The 19,300-nt window shown below is 61.3% G+C and overlaps 4 protein-coding genes across 5 annotated transcripts; 3 read left to right on the forward strand and 1 right to left on the reverse strand.

The window, feature by feature from the left end:
- The first annotated feature begins 1,616 nt into the window (after positions 1-1,616).
- PPP1R27 (protein phosphatase 1 regulatory subunit 27) lies at positions 1,617-3,798 on the forward strand. Its single transcript, XM_048964991.1, has 3 exons — positions 1,617-2,373; positions 3,355-3,505; positions 3,578-3,798. Exons 1-3 carry the CDS (start codon positions 2,187-2,189, stop codon positions 3,699-3,701), a joined length of 462 nt encoding a protein of 153 aa, XP_048820948.1. The 5' UTR covers positions 1,617-2,186; the 3' UTR covers positions 3,702-3,798.
- Positions 3,799-3,947: 149 nt separating this feature from the next.
- Positions 3,948-6,748, forward strand: MCRIP1 (MAPK regulated corepressor interacting protein 1). 2 transcript variants are annotated; one of them, XM_048964993.1, is made up of 6 exons: positions 3,948-4,007; positions 4,095-4,141; positions 4,212-4,330; positions 4,413-4,511; positions 4,622-4,687; positions 6,431-6,748. In XM_048964993.1, exons 2-5 carry the CDS (start codon positions 4,134-4,136, stop codon positions 4,684-4,686), a joined length of 291 nt encoding a protein of 96 aa, XP_048820950.1. In that variant the 5' UTR covers positions 3,948-4,007; positions 4,095-4,133; the 3' UTR covers position 4,687; positions 6,431-6,748. The 2 variants fall into 2 exon arrangements, with proteins under 2 accessions (XP_048820950.1, XP_048820949.1); XM_048964992.1 differs by having other exon boundaries at positions 6,477-6,748.
- Positions 6,749-9,668: 2,920 nt separating this feature from the next.
- On the reverse strand, positions 9,669-17,877 carry GCGR (glucagon receptor). The gene is made up of 14 exons (XM_048964990.1): positions 17,747-17,877; positions 12,628-12,783; positions 12,333-12,429; positions 12,067-12,174; positions 11,777-11,898; positions 11,575-11,681; positions 11,346-11,499; positions 11,124-11,283; positions 10,974-11,034; positions 10,711-10,780; positions 10,519-10,607; positions 10,283-10,421; positions 10,136-10,177; positions 9,669-10,071 (listed from the first exon to the last, which is right to left on the reverse strand). The coding sequence occupies exons 2-14, from the start codon at positions 12,676-12,678 to the stop codon at positions 9,787-9,789; spliced, it is 1,485 nt and encodes a 494-aa protein (XP_048820947.1). The 5' UTR covers positions 12,679-12,783; positions 17,747-17,877; the 3' UTR covers positions 9,669-9,786.
- LOC125702360 (translation initiation factor IF-2-like) lies at positions 16,973-19,286 on the forward strand. The gene is made up of 3 exons (XM_048965524.1): positions 16,973-16,981; positions 17,494-18,301; positions 18,864-19,286. Exons 1-3 carry the CDS (start codon positions 16,973-16,975, stop codon positions 19,055-19,057), a joined length of 1,011 nt encoding a protein of 336 aa, XP_048821481.1. The 3' UTR covers positions 19,058-19,286.
- Positions 19,287-19,300: the final 14 nt, after the last annotated feature.

The following is a 19,300-nucleotide window of genomic DNA, read 5'->3' on the forward strand; positions in this document are numbered from 1 at the left end:
ATGTCTCTAAATATTTTCTGGAACCCATACTGAATATTTGGATTTGATCTGACAGGATTAAACTTCTAGAGTGGTTCTTGAGTGATTCTACCTAAATAGTGTTGGGGAAAAAAAGCCATAAGCTTTTTTGGAAGGTTACACTGCCTGGCTCCATCCAATTCTGCAGGTGGCACTACATGCCTTGAACATGCCTTCTATTAACTAATCTATACTTGCAAACAGAGATAAACATATTGTGCTCAGTAAATGAGTTTATGCAGGCAGACGACTAGCTGCCCTATTAGCAGTCAGCATGCATTGGCTGGAGCTCTGAGAGTAAGCTGCTCTGGCTGCCAGCTGGCTTGAGATGATGGGACCTCTTTGCTCTTGAGCATTTAACCAAGGAATTTGCCTACAGGGAAACCTGGGGCTGCCTGAAGCTCTGCTAGTCAGGCTCACATGATCTAGTGAGCCACATTGCTATTTCCACACCAGTCACTTACTGCTGAAAATATTTTTGTGGGGAAATTTGCTAAAAATGTCACAGCAAACCTCGAGGGCACCTCAGGAGGTTGCTGGGGCCTGTTGCTTAACTTAACTTTGGTACACAGGAGTGAGAGAGCGCTGGGCTCCAACCACTGCTCAGTGCTGGCTTGTTATGCACCAACCTTCAGAGCAGCAGTGCTGGGCCTGCTGATAGGTAATGCTACAGGTCAGTAGTGGCTCTGGATAAAAAAAGCTGTTTTATGTTTGGGAGAGGGGCAAAAGAAGACCCTTAAGTTCTGTGGGAATGTTCCTGGCTAGGAATGAGGAAGGTCAATTCTGGGGAGCCAGTAAAAGTGTAAACAAGGCTGAGCTCTGAAGTGGGGCTGGATTGCTTACAGATCTGTTCAAGGGAGGGGGGCTTTCTCATGCACTCGGGCTGCTCTTGGCGGAGCAGGGCTCTGTTGGAGTCATCTTGTGTATACATCTCACTGCTGCAGGCTGAGAGCCTTCTGTCTGTGCAGCAGATGGCTGGGCCTCCTGGTGTGCGGTGCAAAGCACTGCTGGGCAGAGATCAGTGTCTTGGCCAGAAGATGACAGCTGCAGCAGGCACTTCCCAGGTGTGAGACAGGCTGACCTGGCAGGAGCTTGGTAGAAGGTTAAGCTGCAACAGCGCAGAACGAATGTTCTGTGACTCTTGAGGTGGGATAGGAATTCTTCCTGACATGTTGCACGGCTGTACTGTCTGGGCAGGCCACATCAAAAGCAGCACAAAATGCTTGAAATCACCAAGTGTGATGATAACAAGGATGGAGGAGCGGTTGTTTGAGCCCTTGGCTGATTTATCTCATAGTCAATGGCCTGTTTCAGGCCTTTAATGGCCATAGCAGCTGTGTGGCGGTGGTACTGTTGCTCTGAAGCTGCTCAGTATTAACACACTCATATAGCAGCTGGTTCCAGGTTTGAAGCAGAACCACAGTCACCATGCAGCTTGTTTGCATCACCAGGAACACCAGCAGCATTTCAGTCCTCAGAAGGTCACTCATGGCACCCATGTGCTGCTGGTGTTCTCCTGGCCTGGCTGTGCTCCACGCTGCAATCGTGCTGGGAAGCACAGCTCATGCTGCTCCCTTGCAGGTCAGCTGATGCAACTACAGGAAAGTGACTCAGGTCTGAGTGTACTTGGCACCATCATAAACAAGCAGCTGGCTCCTCTCGCCCGGTGATTGCATTTGTGTCCTATCCCTGGCATGCTGGTGTGTATGTGAGGACTTGCTGCTGGAAGTTCTGAGCTCCTCTGGAGGGCCGTCCATGCTGAGCAGCAGGTTTGACCCCTTGGATGGGCACATCAACAGGTGGGCGGTAAGACGAGACACCAACCTCTGCCCAAAAGTGGGAGGCTCCGGCCTGGGCAGCTCGATTACCAAGTATCAGAGTAAGCAGCATGAGCTCCACGTCCCCAAAATAGCCCCCAGAGCCTATATAACACCGTGCCCCCAGAGAACCGTCAGTCCTGGGTCCAGAGTGGCACAAGGCCGTTGCTACCTGCAGGCTCAGCAGGCTGCTCACAGCAGGCCCAGCGGGGCCCGGATCCATCACACCTCCCAGCAGAGACGAGCCTGAGGAGAGAAGAAAGCTCTGAGGGGAGCACGGGCTGAGTGCTGCCCACACGGCTGTCGTGCAGCCTCCACATTCCTGCACAGCATCCTGGGGCTGCGGGCAGCATGAAGGACTATTTCCCAGTCTCAATGCACCGGTACAGTCGGTATCGCCAGAGACTGAGAGCTTCACGTACGGTGCACTTCCCCAACGACGTCGTCTTTCAGGACCACATCAGGCAGGGGGACCTGGAGCAAGTGGGCAGGTTCATACGTGCCAGGAAAGTGACTCTGGACACCATCTACCCCTCCGGTGAGTGCTGTGAGCTGCGCAGTGTCACGGCTTCTCGGGAGCAGTGCGGACACAGCTCGGCTCCGGGCTGCTCATGGCAGTGTGTGGTGGTTGAAAACAAATTGTTTTCTTTCCCTCGTGAGGAGTTCTGCCCCCAACGTTGCCAGTAGGGCCTGAGAGAGCCCTGCCTCATTGCTCCAGCACCTCCCCTCAGCAGCACAGTCAGCATGTGCTTTAGGAAGGGGAAAACAAGCCAGCATGGGGTGGCCAAGAAAAAGAGCAGGAATGCAGATAGCGACAAAGAGCGTGGGTGGGTATGCGGAGTTCAGGGCTGGGCAGTGGGACCCTCGCCTCTTCTATCCTGGTTCTGGGAAGGAGAGAGGAGAAGCGAGGTTCTGTTTTGTTCCTGGCTCCAGCCATGGCTCACAAAGCACTGCTCTCTCTCACACGCATGGATCTGCAGCCTTGCAGAATTAATGTTTATGGAGAAGGCATTGTGTTATGTTTGTGCCCAGCCTCGCTAAAAACTGTTTATGGAATGCCTTGAACCAATACAGGCTGGTGCAGAGCCCAGAATTTGTCTCTTTCGTGTGCTTGGCTTCGGCATCTGCTGTCACATGGCCCCAGAGGCATGATCTCAAATGACCCACGCTAACCCCCACATATGCTGATTGCCTCATGCCTCACTCTGGAAAGAACTTCTGACCGTTGGGCAGTGCAGGGCTGGTGTCTGCATGTGTCCTGGAGGAGACGGGCCAGGCCACGGGCAGGGGCTCGACAGAGCCTCATATACAGGGGAGAACTGTAGAAACAAAAGGGACACATGTGCTGCATCTCCCCCGTAGGGTAACATATGCAATAAAAACAGAAACCTGCGGCAGACACTCTCAGTTCCTCCTGCCTCGTGTCCTTTCCCAAACCCATCTCCAGTGCTGAGGGTTTATGGCACCACTCCTTCCCAGGCTGTGCTCAGCCACGTGCCAAGCCGTCCCTTCCTCGCAGGCATGGCCGCCCTGCACCAAGCGGTGCTCACAGGGAACCTGGATTGCGTCAAGCTCCTGGTGAAGTACGGCGCCGACATCCACCAGAGGGACGAGAACGGCTGGACGCCCCTGCACATGGCCTGCAGCGACGGCCACGCCGATATCGCCAGGTGGGCACCACGGGGGGCCGGGCTGGGCTCGGAGTGCCGCCCGGCTCGGGGCTCACACTGTCGCCGCCGCAGGTACCTCTTGTCGCTGGGGGCCAGCCTGGAGGCAACCACGGACGACGGGGAGAAGCCGTCGGACCTCATCGACCCTGAATACAAGGACCTGGTGGAGCTTTTCCAGGCCGCCACGATGGACTGAGGGGGATGGGCGTCACGGCCGGGCAGCGGGGCTGCGCGGGGCTCGGGCTGGGTCCGGGCGGGGCGGCGGGGCGCCCCGGGGCGCGCTTTGTACTTTTCCAATAAAGCTTTCGGACACGGCGCGAGCAGCCGCTATGGGGGGGGGGGGGGGGGGGGGGGGGGGGGGGCGACGGCGACCACGTGACGTAGAGCGGGACCACGTGACGTAGGGGGCGGAGCCGCGTCTGCTCGGGGGCGGGGCCGCGCCTGCGCGCCGCGGCGCTTCCGTGGCGGCCCGAGGGCGAGCGGAGGCGGGAGTCGGGCCCAGGTGAGGGGCGCGCGTTGCCATGGCGACGGGTTGAGGGCGGCCCGCGGCCTAGCCCCGGCCTGGCCGCCCTCTCCTTTCTCCCCGCAGCCGCGCCGAGCCGAGCCGCGCCGCCGCACGCACCGCGCCATGGCCAGGTGAGCCCCGCCCCGGCCCCGGGCCCAGCCGCGGCCCCGGGCCCCGCTCAGCCCCGCGCTTCGCTTTCAGCTCCCCCGTGTCTCGCGTCGTTTACAACGGCAAGCGGAGCGGCGGCCCGCGCTCCCCCGGCGCCGGCAGCGAGATCTTCACGCCGGCCCACGAGGAGAACGTGCGCTTCATCTACGAGGGTGAGCGGCGGGGTTGGGGGCGGGGTTTGGGGCCGCGGCCGCCGCCGAGCCCCGCGCGAGCCGCCCGGCCGTGTTCCCGCAGCCTGGCAGTGCGTTGAGCGCGACCTGCGCAGCCAGATGGGCTCCGAGCGCGGCCTGGTCGAGGAGTACGTGGAGAAGATGCCGAACCCCAGCCTGAAAGGTGAGCGGCCGCGCCCTCCTTGCGCCGCGGCCGGAGGCGCCGGGTCGGCCCCGGGGCGGGGAGCTGCGGTGCGGCCTCTGCCGCCAAAGGCTGTGCTCTGTTCTCCGCAGCGTTTAAACCCGTCGATCTGAGCGACCTGAAGCGGAGGAACACACAAGACGCAAAGAAGTCGTAAGGCAGGTCCTCCGCTCGTCGGCTGGTCTTTAAAGTCCTCAAGCAGATTTAAGTTGAGATTTTGTGTTATTTCCTCCTCTGGTTACTGTACTCCGCCCGTGGGAGAGCCGGTCAGCTCTGGGGCTGGCTTTGGAGCTACCTGAATTCCACGATGCTTAGGGGCTCACTGAAGCTAGACGGAGCCCTCTGTAAAAGATTGCAGCCCCTGACCCACAGCTTCCTCAGGCCTCTGTGCTGCGATCACCGGTCACTTGTTCTTCCATCTCTATCCCTGGTGTGCTGAGTATTCAGGCTTCCTGGGTTCTGGTGCAGGGTAGGGCAGAGCACCCGTGCTGTTGGTAGAGGCAGTGCCAGCTCTCTGATCCCTTCTGTGCACCGAGGGCTCATGGGTTCTGGAGTGGACCAAGGGGAGAAGGAAAGAAACCTGGTGCTGGCCTGGTGCTGAGGGACACACTGGCAGCCCCAGTCCAGCAGTGGGCAGTTCAGCACCATCGGGCAGCTCACTGCTGCCACTTTGGCACTCTTTGCCTATTCTTTGCTCCCTGGTTGGAGGGCTTAATTTGTACCTAGTCTGCTAATGCCCAGGACTCATCAGTGTTGCCAAAGCTCTTTGGTTTACATCCAATGCCAGATTTTCCTTGTGCTTATATTGGGCCATATCCTTGTAGTGCTGGTAGTGGAGCTGCTCCTCTTTCCCTGTGAGGGGGAGGGAGAGAGAGGCTCCAGCCCCAAATATTTCGGAGATGCTTTGAGCACGAGCACTTAGTTGTGCTCAGCCACCTCCCACCCTCAGCCTGGAAGGTGGTGGTGGGGGAGTGCCTAGCTCTGACTTAGGATAAAAAAGCTCATTTGCATCCTTGCCTGAGCAACTCCTGCTGTTTGAGCACTAACACCACTTCCCAAACATGCACCCTTTGAAGAGACCTGTTGTCCACAGCTTGCAGTAGCATTGTGTGCAGGCTGTGGTGGTCTGGTCTGACTTGCCCTGGAGGCTGGCTTTCTCTGGACCCTTGCTCCTGTCTAATCATTTCTGTGCAGGGAGGGTGACTGTGCCCTCGTGCCCGTGTGGGCAGAGCAGCTGTGGGGCTTCTCAGTGCCTCTGGGGGCGTGGGGAGCTGTGGGAACAACTTCCTGCCTGTGCTCAGAGCTGGCAGGGAAGGAGCTGCAGAGGCTCTGCCCAGCACGTGGTGGATTCAGAGTGCAGGGGAGTTGTGGTTGCTGTTAACTTTCCTTCGTTGCGTCATTGAGCTATACTGTCCCTTTTTTTTTTTTTCCTTTTTTTTTTCCTTTTTTTTTTTTTTCTGTTGTCTGTCACTTGAGGAGTGTTGTAAATAAAAGCTGGTGTTCTTTTGAGTCTGCCTCCGTGTGGCTCTGCCTGCTCCTCCGTTGCACGTCACAAGCATCAGCTCCGGGGCCACCTCTGCCTGATGTCGCCGTGTGCTGCTCACCACAGGGCTGTGCTGGCACTGGAGCAGTTCCACAGCACTGCCTGCTGCCTGCCTGGCCGTGTGGGTGCCCAGTGGCCACGAGAGGCCTTGGCCACACTGTGGGCATTGGTCCCAGCTGACGGGGCCATGCTCTGCTGTGCCCTCACTCGGCCCCCTCTGCCTTTGAGCTGTGTGTGCGCGTTGCTCTGCTCTGCGTCTGTCTGCAGCCTTTCTGGAGTAGTGCCCTTACTCTTCTCTTTTTTTAGGTTTCCAAACTTGTCCTGTTTTGTTGCTTAAATGCTGTGTTTCTTATTTTAGACTTCAGTGCTGACAATAACCATCAGAGTTTTCTGTGCCTCTTCAGGCCTGGCCGAGCCCTAAGGACAAGGATCGCAAGGAGCAGAAGCCACCTCAATTATTGATTTATTCATTTTCCAGAAGGGATCTTGCCCTTGCACTTGCTCTGGGCTCTTAATTTCACTGCAGGCATGTACAGCCTGGCACCGTGTGCTGGTAGCACAATGCCCTTGGGCTCTGGCAGCCCTCCTGCGAGCCAGCATCCTGGGATCTGTTGCTGGACCAAAGATTGAAATGTTCAGACTATTAATACACTCGTATCCTTTTCCCTCTCCTGCATTTATGGCATTTAAACTATACTTAGCATTGCTAGAATTTCTCCTCAAGTGCACCTCTGTGCTGCGCCGTGACCCTGTTTGCCTCCCATCTCCAAAACACTGCTGTGGAGCACAGCGGTGCTCGGCCACAGGATGGTGTCTGGGCAGCGCTGCGCTGCAGGAGGTGCCCTCTGTCGGGAGCAGCAGTGAATGAAATGACTGCTGCTGCCACTGCAGCTCGTCTCAGCCGGCTTTTCCCTCCAGGTGGGCCATTACCTGCAGCTTCTCATGGCTGTTTGCCAGCGGCAGCGTGTCCAACATTTCCCAGGGGAAATGCATGATGCACTCGAGGCTGCGTCCGTGTGCTGCAGCGTGGCAGCCGTGCAGCTGGGTCCCAGCAGGGAGCAGAGCACTGGGGTCTGAGGAAGGGGCACGAGGCTGCAGGGACCCCAGTCGGCTGCGTCCACCACCGCGCTGCCGTGGCAGAGCTCTGCTTGGGGCCCAGCAGCCTGGCCCTGACGGCCTCTTGCCTTGTTTTTCTCTTGGCTCAAGTGCTGTGATGCTGGAGGCAAACCGCTCACTCAGGCTCTAATGAAATGTCATAGGAAAATGATTTTCTAAACGGGCAATTTTTATAAAGGCTAATAACAAACCACAGGGTGACCGTGGTGAAGCAGCAGAAGGGAGGTGTGAGGTTCAGGTGGCGGGGGGGTGCCCCGTGCGGGGCTGAGGCCGGAGGCCAGGGAAATCAGGCTGTTTACCAATCAAAGTCAGAGCTGGCCATGGCTTATTTTCACCGTGACTCGTCTACGGCTGTTATCATTAGATTAAGTGGTGGGAGGAGGAGAGGTATGTGTTGTATCATTGAATTAAGTAGTGGGAAGAGAGAATGGTAACAGGCAGAATCTACTTAGCAGACCAATTTGCAGTCTCCAATTACCTCGATGAAGCAGCAGTATCACTGCGGGGCGAGCGAGGCCTCGCGGGCACCGGGGGGGGCTGCCTGCCATGACCTGTCAGGTGCCATTCCCAGCACGTCCCCTTCGCTCAGCTCTGCTCCTGGTTCCTGCTGTGTGGCACAGGGCTCTCCTCCCTTCTCAACGCCAGGGGAATGGGGATGGGTGGGCAGACGTGGCCGTGAGAGGGGGGCGGCCGCAGGTGGGCGAGCAGCACGCGGTGGGCACTGAATGTCCCCATCCAGCTGCTGCCATGGGAACCCGGAATAGCTGCGCTGCTCTGCCCGCAAATGTCAGCCCTGTGCGTGGGTGTGAGCGGCACAAGCGTGTGCGTATGTGCAGATGTGGGTGCGTGTGGGACACAAGTGTGCCTTCGAGAGCGGGGGGTGCGCAGTGCTGCTGTGCTTGGGGTGCTGTGCTGCCAGACCCCAGGACGGCCGCCTGACCCCGTGCCCCCACCTTGCCCCCCATCATGGCTCTGCAGGGGGTAGGCGGCGGGGGTGGGGGGGGACTGGGACAGACAGTGGCGTGTTGCCATGGATACGCTGGAGCAACAGGCATTGGGGCCGGCGCCGTGCATCGACCATATTTACCTTCCCAGAAACCGCCTCGTGCTTCAGCAATTTGCTCCAATTAGGCTCGTTACCGCATCAGGAGGCCGCGGTGACGGCAGTGCCGTGGGGACAAGTGGCGGCTGGCGCTGCAGCCCGAGGTCTGTCCCCACCCGCATCCCCATCCGCGTCCCTACCTCCAGCCCTGCCCCTGCCTTCCCCTCTCTCAGCTCACCCCGTGCCGTGGCACTGCTGTCTCAGTGCCGTGGTCCCGTGGGCTGAGCCACCCTCACCATGGCAGCCCTGGCCCTCAGCCCCATGGTCCTGACTGCTGGCGCAGGGCTGGCCCCGTGGTGGGTGAGCAGAGCAGAGCTCGGCTGGGCAGCCAGCAAGTTGTCACGTAAACAGAGGAAAATTACTGTGTGCTCGGCCAACACCATGCAGCTGGGATCAGTGCAGAGTGCCCTCCCCACGACTTGCTGGCTCCACTGATGCTGCTGCCCTCGCTGCAGCCCCTCAGCCTGATGGGTGTAGGCAGGCTGGGGCTGGGGCTGGGGCAGTGGGGGATGTGCAGCGGGGCGCTGCCAGGGCACAGTGCTGCTCTCATGTCATGTAGCACAGCTCCTGCCTGGAAAGCAGGTGGGCATGGCGTGTGCTGGACTGTGTGTGGGTCCTGACAGTGTGCCCGGGGCCTATGGGGGTATGGGGCTGTCTCGAGCTGTCTGTCCATCTGGGTACACCCCGGGCACAGGGCAGTGTGCTAATCCCCACACAAAGCCATTGTGGTTCCTAAAGCCGTGGCATCCGGGCTTAGCACTCATGTGCACTGCACAAGCCTCTTAGGGTGCCAGCTCACCCCACCTCCCCCCCAGCCTGACCCGTGGGACCTTGGGACAGCCCACCCAACCTGAGGGTGACAGGGACCCCACAGTGCTCAGCACCAGCAGCAGCCACTGCCCATCCTCAGGAGAGCACGGCTGAAGGGGCAGCTCCAAATGATTTAATTAAGGCTTCCTGGCAATGCTGATAGAGCTCATTAGTGGCTGGAGGAGAGCTGCAGCCCCCTCCACCCCCCTTCCCCCCCGCCTCTGCCCTGCTCACCTGTGCAAGGCCATAAGGGCAGCAGTGCAGTGCAGGGGCTCCCTGCAATGTGGCCCCATCCTCAGCTTGGGGTGATGTGCCCATCACCCACAGACAACTGGGGACACTGTGGGGTGGTAGTGTCACCGCTCCCCCTCCCCAGGGTTGGCCATTCCCCACAGACAGGCACACTCAGAGCTGGCCCTGCAGCCCGGCACGGGCCCACACCTATTTACACAGTTACGACATAAATTACACCACTGTGCAGAGGGTCTCGCAGGCGCACAAGGGCAGCACCACAGGATGAACCCCACCCCCCAATTCCCAGCCCCCACAGACCCCAGCCCCCGTTCCCCTCCCCGCCTTCTCCAGCCCTGTCCGTGGGCCATTTTGCAGCCCCGCAGTGCCCAGGCTGAGGGCAGCGGCTGCCCCACGGCTCAGTCCTCCACAGCCCTCCGGGTGCAGCCATGGGCTCAGAAGTGGCTCTCGGCTGTGGTCTCAGGGAACTCGTAGCAGTGGTGCCGCTCCCCCATGTCGAGCTGCTCGGCAGCACCGCTGCTCTCGAGGTAGTGGGAGCCGGAGCGCACGGCCGTGCCGCGGCCCATCCCGTTGGCACAGCTGCCCACCAGCTGGTGCTTCTCACAGCCTCCAGCGCCGTTGCGTGCACTGGGTGCGTGGCTGTAGGTGTGCTTGTACTCCTCCGCCAGGTCCTTCCCCAGCTTCCAGCGCTGCCACCGCTTCAGCAGCTCCGCCTGCACCTGCAGACGGCCACCATCAGCACGGCCCCTCGACTCCGCGCCCGCTCCCAGCCCGGCCGCTCACCTCCTTATTGATGAAGCAGTAGAGAATGGCCACCAGCATCCCCTGGGTAGAGACAGGAGAGGCGTGAGGGGCAGCGCCTGGACTCGGCCCCAGTCCATCCCTCCCAGCACGATGTCCCCGTGGCCAGCCCGGCCCTGCTGCGCTCACCTGGAAGGAGCCGAGGAAGAGGTCGAAGAAGAGCTTGACGTAGCGCAGCGTGCCCTGGGCGTGCTCATCCGTGATGAAAGCAAAGACGACCTCGTGGATGCCCAGCAACGGGATCAGCGTCAGTGTGGACTTGGCCAGCCTGCACGGAGCGGGCAGCCGTAGCGCGGAGCCGTGGCCATGGGCACTGCACCACCTGCATGTGGGCACGCAGGGCTGGGGCTGCACCCACTGCCCACCTGAATTTGTAGTCGGTGTAACGCATCTGGTGTGCGCGGAGCTTGGAGACGAGGATCTGGATGATGCGGATGAAGATGAAGAAGTTGATCTGGGCAGAGAGCAGTGAAGGGCATTAAGCATGAAGTGGCCACGGCCCCAACCATGGCTGAGTCAGGGGAGGCAGTGGGCAAAGCCGTGGGCTGAGGGCTCACCAGGATGGCCAGGAACACGGGAAAGCGGAGGATCCACCAGAAACCCATGTTGTGGTTGGTGCTCCAGCACCTGCGGAGGAGAGGGATGGGGACCCCAGGGCAGCCCTGTGTCAGGGTGGCTGCTGGAGCTTGGCACAGCACCTGGCACTGCGCTCCTTGCATGCTGGCAGCAGAGTGGAGCCTCTGCTGGGCTGTCCCATGGGTTTCTCTACAATATATCCCAAACGTACCCCACACACCCCACGGCACAGGCTGATACTCACTGGATGTTTTCATAGAGAAACTTCACAACGACCCATGGGATGAGAAATAGCACAGGTGCCCCTGAAGTGGAAGCACGGGGTGGGACAGGTGAGGCACGGTGTGGGCTCAGGGATGGGATGGGATGGGAATGGGATGCAGGCTGCGCTCACCCCAGCCGATGCACAGGTAGAGGGTGAAGTAGCTCCTCTCAGAGAAAACAGCCACCACCAGCAGGTTGTGCAGGTAGATGCCCTCCACCAGCAGCCAGCAGTAGTTGGCCATGATGCCATACTGCATGAAGACCGTGGCCGCCCGGCAGCCAGCGGCAGCCTGCAGGTGGGGGTCAGGGCCTGCCGTGGTCCATCCCCCCCAACCCCCTGCCCCCCACTCACCTCATCACTCAGCCAGATGCGCACATTGTAGTCATCGATCTTGTCGCTGTAGTGAGTCTTCAGCAGGGCATCGATGACCAGCACAGAGACGCCCTTCACGATGAAGGAGGCGAAGAGGTTCATGTGGATGTAGTTCCTCATGCAGTGCAGCTTGCTGGGGAGGCAGGGGGCTGCTGTCAGTGTGCGTTCCCCCAAAGCCCCCCCTGGTGCAGCCCCTGTCTGTGCCCACCTGAAGCCCAGCAGCACGGCCAGGGCAAGCAGCAGCGCGCACAGGGACACTGAGTAGCCCACAGTGTACATCACTTTGAAGCTGCCATAGGTCTTGGCTATTTTTTCCTGGAGAGTGAGGGGGGCGGTGAAGGTGAGGAATGAGGCAGAACAGCACGGGGCGGGGGCTGCACTATGCCTGCCAGGGGCAACCCGCTGCCCACCTGCGCCTCCAGGTCCTCGGCATCGATCTGGCACTGTGTGGCATTCCGCAGGGACTGCCCCTTGGGGCCTGTCACCCATTCCCCATCCGGCCCGCATGTCTTGAAGACATATCTGTGCTTCACTGCATGGGGAGGAGGGAAATGGGGCAACTGCAGGTACACAGCTGGGCTCTGCACGACAGCCCCGGGGACATGGAGCAGCATCCGCAGCAGCATGGATCCGCACGGAGGTGTGCATGCACACACAGCCCTGCCCTGCTCAGCCATGCCACCACGTGCCCTGCTGTTACCTTTCTGGTACCAGGGCAGGAACCAGGGGCAGGAGACGTTGACAGTGGTGTTGGGCAGTGCGTCGGGCCAACAGGAGAACTTGTCAAAGGTTCGGTTACAAACCAGCTCTGTGGGGAGGCAGAATGGCGATGCACTCTGACAGCCCATGGGGAGTGTCAGCTCTGGAGACCATGCGGTCACCTTCCCCGCAGCTCCCCATGCCCACCCTCAGGGGGTCCCCGTCCTGCCAGGACACCAGGGGTGTGTGTGAGGTGCCCACTCTCACCTGTAGGTGCGGGCATCCGGCTCATGTTGCGGTGGCACTCCTCGCTGTAAGCCTTCCAGCTTTCGAAGAGGAAATTTGTGATCTGGGCAGAAGGGCCCTGATGGCACCAGAGACATCAGCAGGGTCAGGCAGGGGCAGGCATTCCATGGCCCTGAGGCTCAAGGATGGCCGTGGGCAGGCACAGATGGATGTGCCACACTGTGCCGTGTGGACAGCAGGATTGGACAGAGCCTTCTGTGCAGCGTGGCATAGCCATGGGCTGCCGTGGGCAGTGTCTCTGGGAGCCCATCCTTACCTGGCAGCAGAGCAGCAGCAGCAGGAGAGTGAGGAGAGGTGGCTGGGACATGCCTCCACCAGGCCACAAGCTGCATGGGGAGTGGGGTCCTGGCTTCCTACCGGCCCTCGGCAGCTCCTCTGCCCTGGTGGTGAGGGCCCTGGCACGCGGGCGACCCTGCATGAGAGGATGAGTCACAGGGATGTGCAGTGGGACTCGTCCTGGGGCACAGCTGGGGATGTGCTGTGAGGTGAGCAGAGCTGCCACTGCCACGCTCACATCCCCGTTCTCCACCTGCCTTTAACTTTCAACTGTTTCTTTGTGTTCTTTCCCATTAGTCTGCAGGCCTTGATTATCTGCCATTTCCTCCCCAGGACAGCATTGCCATGGCCCCCAGCCACCTCTCTGCCTTCCCAGAGCAAACCCAGCCACCCCTGCTCCTTTCATCAGCCTTGAGAAGTTGGAGCACAGCCACGCTCAGACGTGACTCACTTGCATGGGGTGGATCCTCTCAGGCTCCTAGGGCTCCCTGACCATCCTGTGCTCACAGACCTGAGCTAAGCCCTAACCACCCCATCAGTGCTGGTGCCTGATGTGCATCAGTGCTGATCTATAACAGCCCAGAACCCTGTGAGGCAGTCAGGTCATCCCTGGTGCCGGCACATCAGTGCACCACATCCCTCACCCCATGGGTCTCCCAGCCCTGGCACTTCAGTGGGGATGGAGGTGGCTGTGGGGATAACCACAGGGATCCCTGGCTCATGGGGCTGTGTGGCCCCGTGCTGGCTCTGCTACCAGCTCCATTGCTCCCAGCACAAGCAATGGGGAGCCTCATCTGACACGGCGTACGGGAGTTCATGCACAAAGCCTGGCTCACGAGGAGCCATAACTCCCTCCATCCCCCTTAAGCCGGTTATGGGGCTTCTGAATGGGATTTCAGCTCTTCTGACAAGGGGGCAGTGTGGGAGCTGATGCTGCAGCATTGCTGAGCCCCGGCCTCCCCATGGCTCCCCTCCAGCCATCGCTCCCAGGGCTCGCCGCTCTGCTCTGCCTATTTTTATCCCTGGGAAAGTCGTGTTTCCTCCATGCAGACCCACTCGCCATGTTGCAGGCGGCTGCCTGAGAAGCTCATTAATCAGCCCGTGGCGCTGCAGATGCGGCTCAGGGAGCGAGACCTGCCAGCACGCGCCTTATTTAGGCAGTCCCAGAACAGGACCCGGCCCCGAGGGCAGACAGAACTCTCTGTGTGGGCTCAGGGACCTTCACTGATGGGAACCCTCCAGTCACCTGCCCACAGCAGCATCCCCATCCTTCCGCCCCACCCCGAGCATCCCTGCACTGCGGTGAAGCGCTTCTCTGGGGCATGGCAGTGGATGTGCTGGCAGCCCTCTCAAGCCAGGCAGGCAGCTCTGGGGCAGAGGCTGCACTATTTTTAACTCCTGCAGTGGGATTTAGCATGGGGAGCCCTCTGCCCTAGACTCCCCTCCTGGCTGGCAGTGCTCCCCATGCCCCAGAGCCATGCTGCGGCCAAACTGGGCAGACTGCACTGGGTGAGGGGTCCTGGCGCGTGGGGCAGTCACGCTCCTCATCTCCTGCACAGGGCCTCCAATGCACCCTGGCCCTGCAGCAGAGCCCTGCCCAGCCCTTTGCCCCAGCTGCCCGTGGAGCTTTGCGGCCCCCCTCCCCAGCAGCCTACAGAGTGGGGGACCCCACACTCTGGGAGATGCAGCTGTTCCTGGTGAGGATGTGGGGGAGCCAAGTGCTGCTCAGTCCGGCTCTTTGGGGCTGGCACGGCAGGTCTCAGGCTGTCAGCAGCACTGAGAATGTCCCAGGAGCTGGAAGTGGCAGCACCAGTACTTGTGGTGCTCCTGCTGGGTGTGCTGTGGCCACCGGGGCCAAAATGCCCCTGTCCCCATCCACTGTCAGTGGAGGTGACACTGTAGGATGGATCCAGCCCATGTCACAGTCTCCATTTTGCTGTGGCTTCAGGCACTGCATTCCCCATCACTCTGAGCCACGGGCACCAAGCCCCCATCATGTGGGTGGGTGCATCTGTTGGGACTGCAGGGAGCACGGGGGACTTTTGCCCCATGCTGGTGTTGGGTAATGCGGCATGTCCCTGTGTCATGTCTCTGAGGCTGCTGACCCTGGGAGAGGACGGGCTGCAAACACCACACTGCCCACAGCAGCAAAGCGGAGACCTTGTGCCCACAGGCAGGAGAGGAGGGAAGGGAAACACAGTGCTGGGAAAGGGGACAGCACCCAGCTAGGGACTGGGTGTGACCAGCCCTTGGGAGGCCTCAATGTGCCCTGCCCAGCCCTGCCTCATCCCTGCCCCGGTTCTCCAGCACGCGGCATTGCAGCAAGGCACAGGGGATGGATGAGCACACGTTTATCCCTGCACACGTGGTGGGATGTTGTCCCTGTGGGCACACAGCCCCTGCCTTGGCCTGGCACCATCCCATCCACCCCCCAGCTGGGGCTGCTTTCACATGGGGAGGGAATGAGCTCCACATCTGGGATTGCTGCAGCTCATTGCTACATGGATCAGTGGCTTGGGGAAGCCTCCATGGGGACACCCATGGCCATCTGCAACGTGACCCGTGAGCAGCCTGGTACAGCATGGCCCTGCACAGAGCCTGGGGCTGCCTGCAGAGCCCGGTCCCTCTGTGCAGCTCTCATCCCCCTGATCCCCGAGGCTGGACTGAGAACACAGCTGAGAGCTCAGGAGGTGGTGGTGGGGGCTGCCATCCTCCTGACCCTGGGATTAGACCCCAGTGCACTAATGCAGCACTTTCCACGGCTGGCTCGGCTTTGCGCTTTGAGCTACAAGGCAGCACAGCGGGGGCTTCGGCACTTGGCAGGGGAGGGAATGGTGGAGGGCCAGGGCTGATGCAATGCCAGCGCTAACCGAGCCCAGCAGACACTGCTCCTCTCTCCTCCCAGCACAGCAGTGAAGGGGACAAGCAGCGCCCAGAGATGTCTGTGCCGGAGAGGTCATCTGCACCTCGTGCTGCCTCCGTCTGCACTGTCCCTGAGCTCCGGGACGCCTCCTGTTTGCCACTTGCAACCCCCACAACTCCAACCCCTGTCTGCCCTCTGCAAAGCAGGCACGAGGAACTTGGGCTGCAGAGGAACAGCTGAGCTGCCTGGGGCACCCCTCACACTGAACGACCACAGCTCATTTGCACGGAGCTGCATGATGGCGGAAACATCGAGCAGCGGCACACGGAGAGCCGACGTCGCGCAGCACCAACAGCACTGAGTTCTGTGTCACTTTGGACCAAGAAAACCCAAACCAGCCCTGACAGCATTTTCGTCAACAGCAACAAAGGATGCAAACAAGCAGCAGTCGGCCGTCGGGACAAGGCTGTTTGCATCACCTCCAGGACTGCTGAAGGGGAAGGGGATGGCATCTCCTGCAGCTGCCCTGTGTGAGGGGGCAAGTGCAGGGGTCAGACAGAGGCAGTATGGAGCACAGAGGGGGGCTGCAACCACAGCAGTGTGGCTCTGTCTGGGGGAAATGGGTTTGTCTAGTTCATCACACTGCATGAACTGGGACGTGAAACAGGAGGACAGCACAAGAGACACAGCGGGCGACACGTGTGGGCAGCATGTCACAGGGGAAGAAGGGGAGTGGGAAAAGCTCAGGAAAAGGTCAGTGCAGACAGGCGTGTGTGCATGTGCACCCGCTCTGGGGGCTCAGCACACTCCTATCTGGCCTGACTCACACCACTGATGAGCACTGGGGACAGCTTCAGGGTACATCAGAGAGCTGCAAGCTGCAGCAGCACACAGCTGCCCCATCCCAGGAGGGTGTCCTCATTTCAAAGTGGTTCTGTGGGGCTGCGGGCTGCGCTCCCATCCAGCTGCTGGGCAGAGCCAACACAGCCCTGTAGGGATGGGGGCTTTGCGTGCAGACGGGTGGGCAGAATGCAAAGGAAGAACACGGGGGCTATGTGCCTCCTCTGTCTCTGCCCCCCCAGCTCCTGCCCCTGCCTGGCACTGGGGGTGCTGAGCTGTGTGGAGCTGAGCTGTGCTCCACAGCTGGCCTCAACACTGCGCTGCTGCTCAGAGCTTGCGGTCACATTTTTTCATTAACTATTTTTAATCCATATTTTGCCTCTTCTCCACTCAGTCTTTTTCTCTTTCCCTCTCCAGGCAACAGAACACGAAAAAAAAAATCTGCATCACCCTGCACTGAAAGGAACAGGGATTGGTGGGAAGGATGGGAGCTCGCAGCTGGGGCGGCACTAACATGGTGAGGAGGGGGACTGCGGGCTCAGAATTTTCCTCTGGATGCACAGATAAAGCTGAGAATATCAGGGGGTAAAGGCTGAACTTGGCACGGGTCAGGACACCCACCATGTGCATGGTGGGCACGGCACAGGGCATAGCGAGCTGTGGGGAGGACATGGGGTGGGCAGCAAATGCTTGTCTTCTGCTCTCTGCATGCAGAGCTGGCTTGGCAGTGGTGTGCCCTGCTCTCCCCGCACCACCTCGAGGGAGCAGCCGGGCTGGGAAGCGCCGTGCCGGGCAGAGGTGAGCTCTGCTGTTGCTTTGGGGATGCGCATGCAGCCGCCAGGCCGGCAAGGTCACATACCCAACATGTCCTCGTTAAACAAAGCCATTTACCAACACCGTGTTGACACAGCAGAGCTCGGGACAGAGTCACAAAGGGCACTCGCCGTGGGCCCCTGCGGCACCAGGGAGCCTGGGGAGCAGCACGGAGGGTGGAAAAGTATCCCCTGCTTCTGTCCAGCACGAAACCACAGCCGTGCCTGCAGTCGGAGCCCGGTGGGCACCACTCAGGTGGGGGCATCTACAGGAGATGCTCCCAGCGAGCCCAAGTCCGGTCGGTGCCAGTCACCCGGTGTGGGTGCATAGCGGCCACGGCAGCATCGAGCACGGAGATACCCGAAGGCCGAACCCTTCCCGGGGGCACCGAGCCGGACGGAGAGCGAGACCGAAGCCGGAACCAGGGCCCTCCGCCTCGGGCTCAGCCCCGTCGGGTCTCGGCCGTTCCCGGAGTCGTACCGCCGCTCTCCGAGCTCATGGCCACGCGATGTGGTGTCCGTCGGTGCTGTGCAGGCGCTCCCCTCTCTCCCTCCCTACCTCCCTCCCTCCCCGCTGTCCGTACCTGTCGGGGTTGGGCTGGCGGCGGCTCCCGGGCGCATCTCGGTGCTGGCGAAAACCGGGACCGAGACCGGCGCGCTCGGCCGCTCCGGCGAAAACTTTTGCCAGAGCCGCGGCGGCGGCGGCGGTGGCGACTCGGGGGGGAGGGACAGTCGCGGGGGGAGGGATCGTGGGAGAGAAGCCTCTTCTCGCCGCCCCGCTCCTCCCGCTGGCACGGGGGGGCGGAGGGGGCGCGGCCGGTGCCCCCTCCCGGTGTTTCGACCGGCACAAGCGAAAGCTCCCGGGAGCTGCGAGCGACCGCGCGTGTCACCGCCTGTGGTCTCGGTGCTGCCTCCTCCGCTCCGTTCCGTCCCGGTGCTGAGCAGCCCAGTGCCGCCCGGCGCGGCGGCGAGGACAGCCGATAGATCACCGGCCCCGTGCGGGTGGGATGCGGAGGGATGCGACCGAGCGCGGCTTTGTCGGGTCAGCTCCGCTCCTGGCGCTGCGGATCCTCTCGCCCCCGGCGCTGCGCCCCGGCTCCGTCTGCGCGGTGGTTCCATCCCAGCCCCGGCGTCGGGAGGTGAGAGGTCCCTGCCGGTGCCCGGAGCTGGCGGCTCCTCACCGCGGTAACGGGGCTGACCCCGCGCCCGGCCGGGAGCTGCGCGTACCCTCTCGTTCCGGCTTCCGCTGGCGGTGTCGGGTCTGTGTTTGCCGTACGCTGTCCTGGCGGAGCGCGGCCAGGTAAACACGACCCGGAGCGGCCGCGGCATCCCCCGAGCCCAGGTCGGGCCGAGCCCCCAGCGCGGGGCACAGCGCGTTCACATGGAGCCGCCCGGGGAGCTACGGGGGCGGGGAAGCCGAGCTGAGGGGAACACAACCCCCGCTGGCAGAGGGCTGCTGCGCCCCGAGGGACGCGGTCGGGGCACGGAAGTGCGGGGCCGACGGAAGGGAGAGCTGCTCCGATCCTCGGGACGGCGGATCCCCACCGCCGCTCGGCGCCGGCCCCGGGGAGAAGCACCGCATCGCCCCGCACCTGCCCCGCGGCTCCCGCACGGCGCCGGGCACCGGAACAAAGCGTCGATGCCAGCCGGCATCATTAGGCTTCGTTAAGGTGACGAGCTTTCACTTCTCTGCTGTCCCAGACTGGCTCCGTTCCGCCCGCCGCGGCCCAATTAGCGTCACGTCCAGGACGGAGCTGCAGCCAGCAGACACGGGCCCTTGGCACGGCTCTGCCCGGAACCCCGCGCTGCCCCGAGCACGGCCCGGCCGCGGCTCCCCCACCCGGCGCTGGGAGATGCCCACGGGGCAGGGACGGCCCCGTTCCGTGCGGTGCTGACCGGGTGAGCCCGGATCCCCCATCACCTCTGCTCCTCCGGGGGTGCAGCTCTGGAGGGGAGGGAACACCGCACCCCCCCTCTCCCCTCCTCACGCGATCAGGACGCCGCGGTTGTTCCGCTGTTTATTTATTATACATTACGGTCACAGCTATTCCAGTTCTTTGATCCCTCGGGGCCACTCTGCACAGCGCTGCGCGTGCAGACGGCGATGCCCGCAGCCCCCGTGCAGGCAGAGTAGGGGC

Source organism: Lagopus muta, chromosome 18 (genome assembly GCF_023343835.1).
Source record: "Lagopus muta isolate bLagMut1 chromosome 18, bLagMut1 primary, whole genome shotgun sequence".
Classification (NCBI taxonomy): Eukaryota; Metazoa; Chordata; class Aves; order Galliformes; family Phasianidae; genus Lagopus; species Lagopus muta.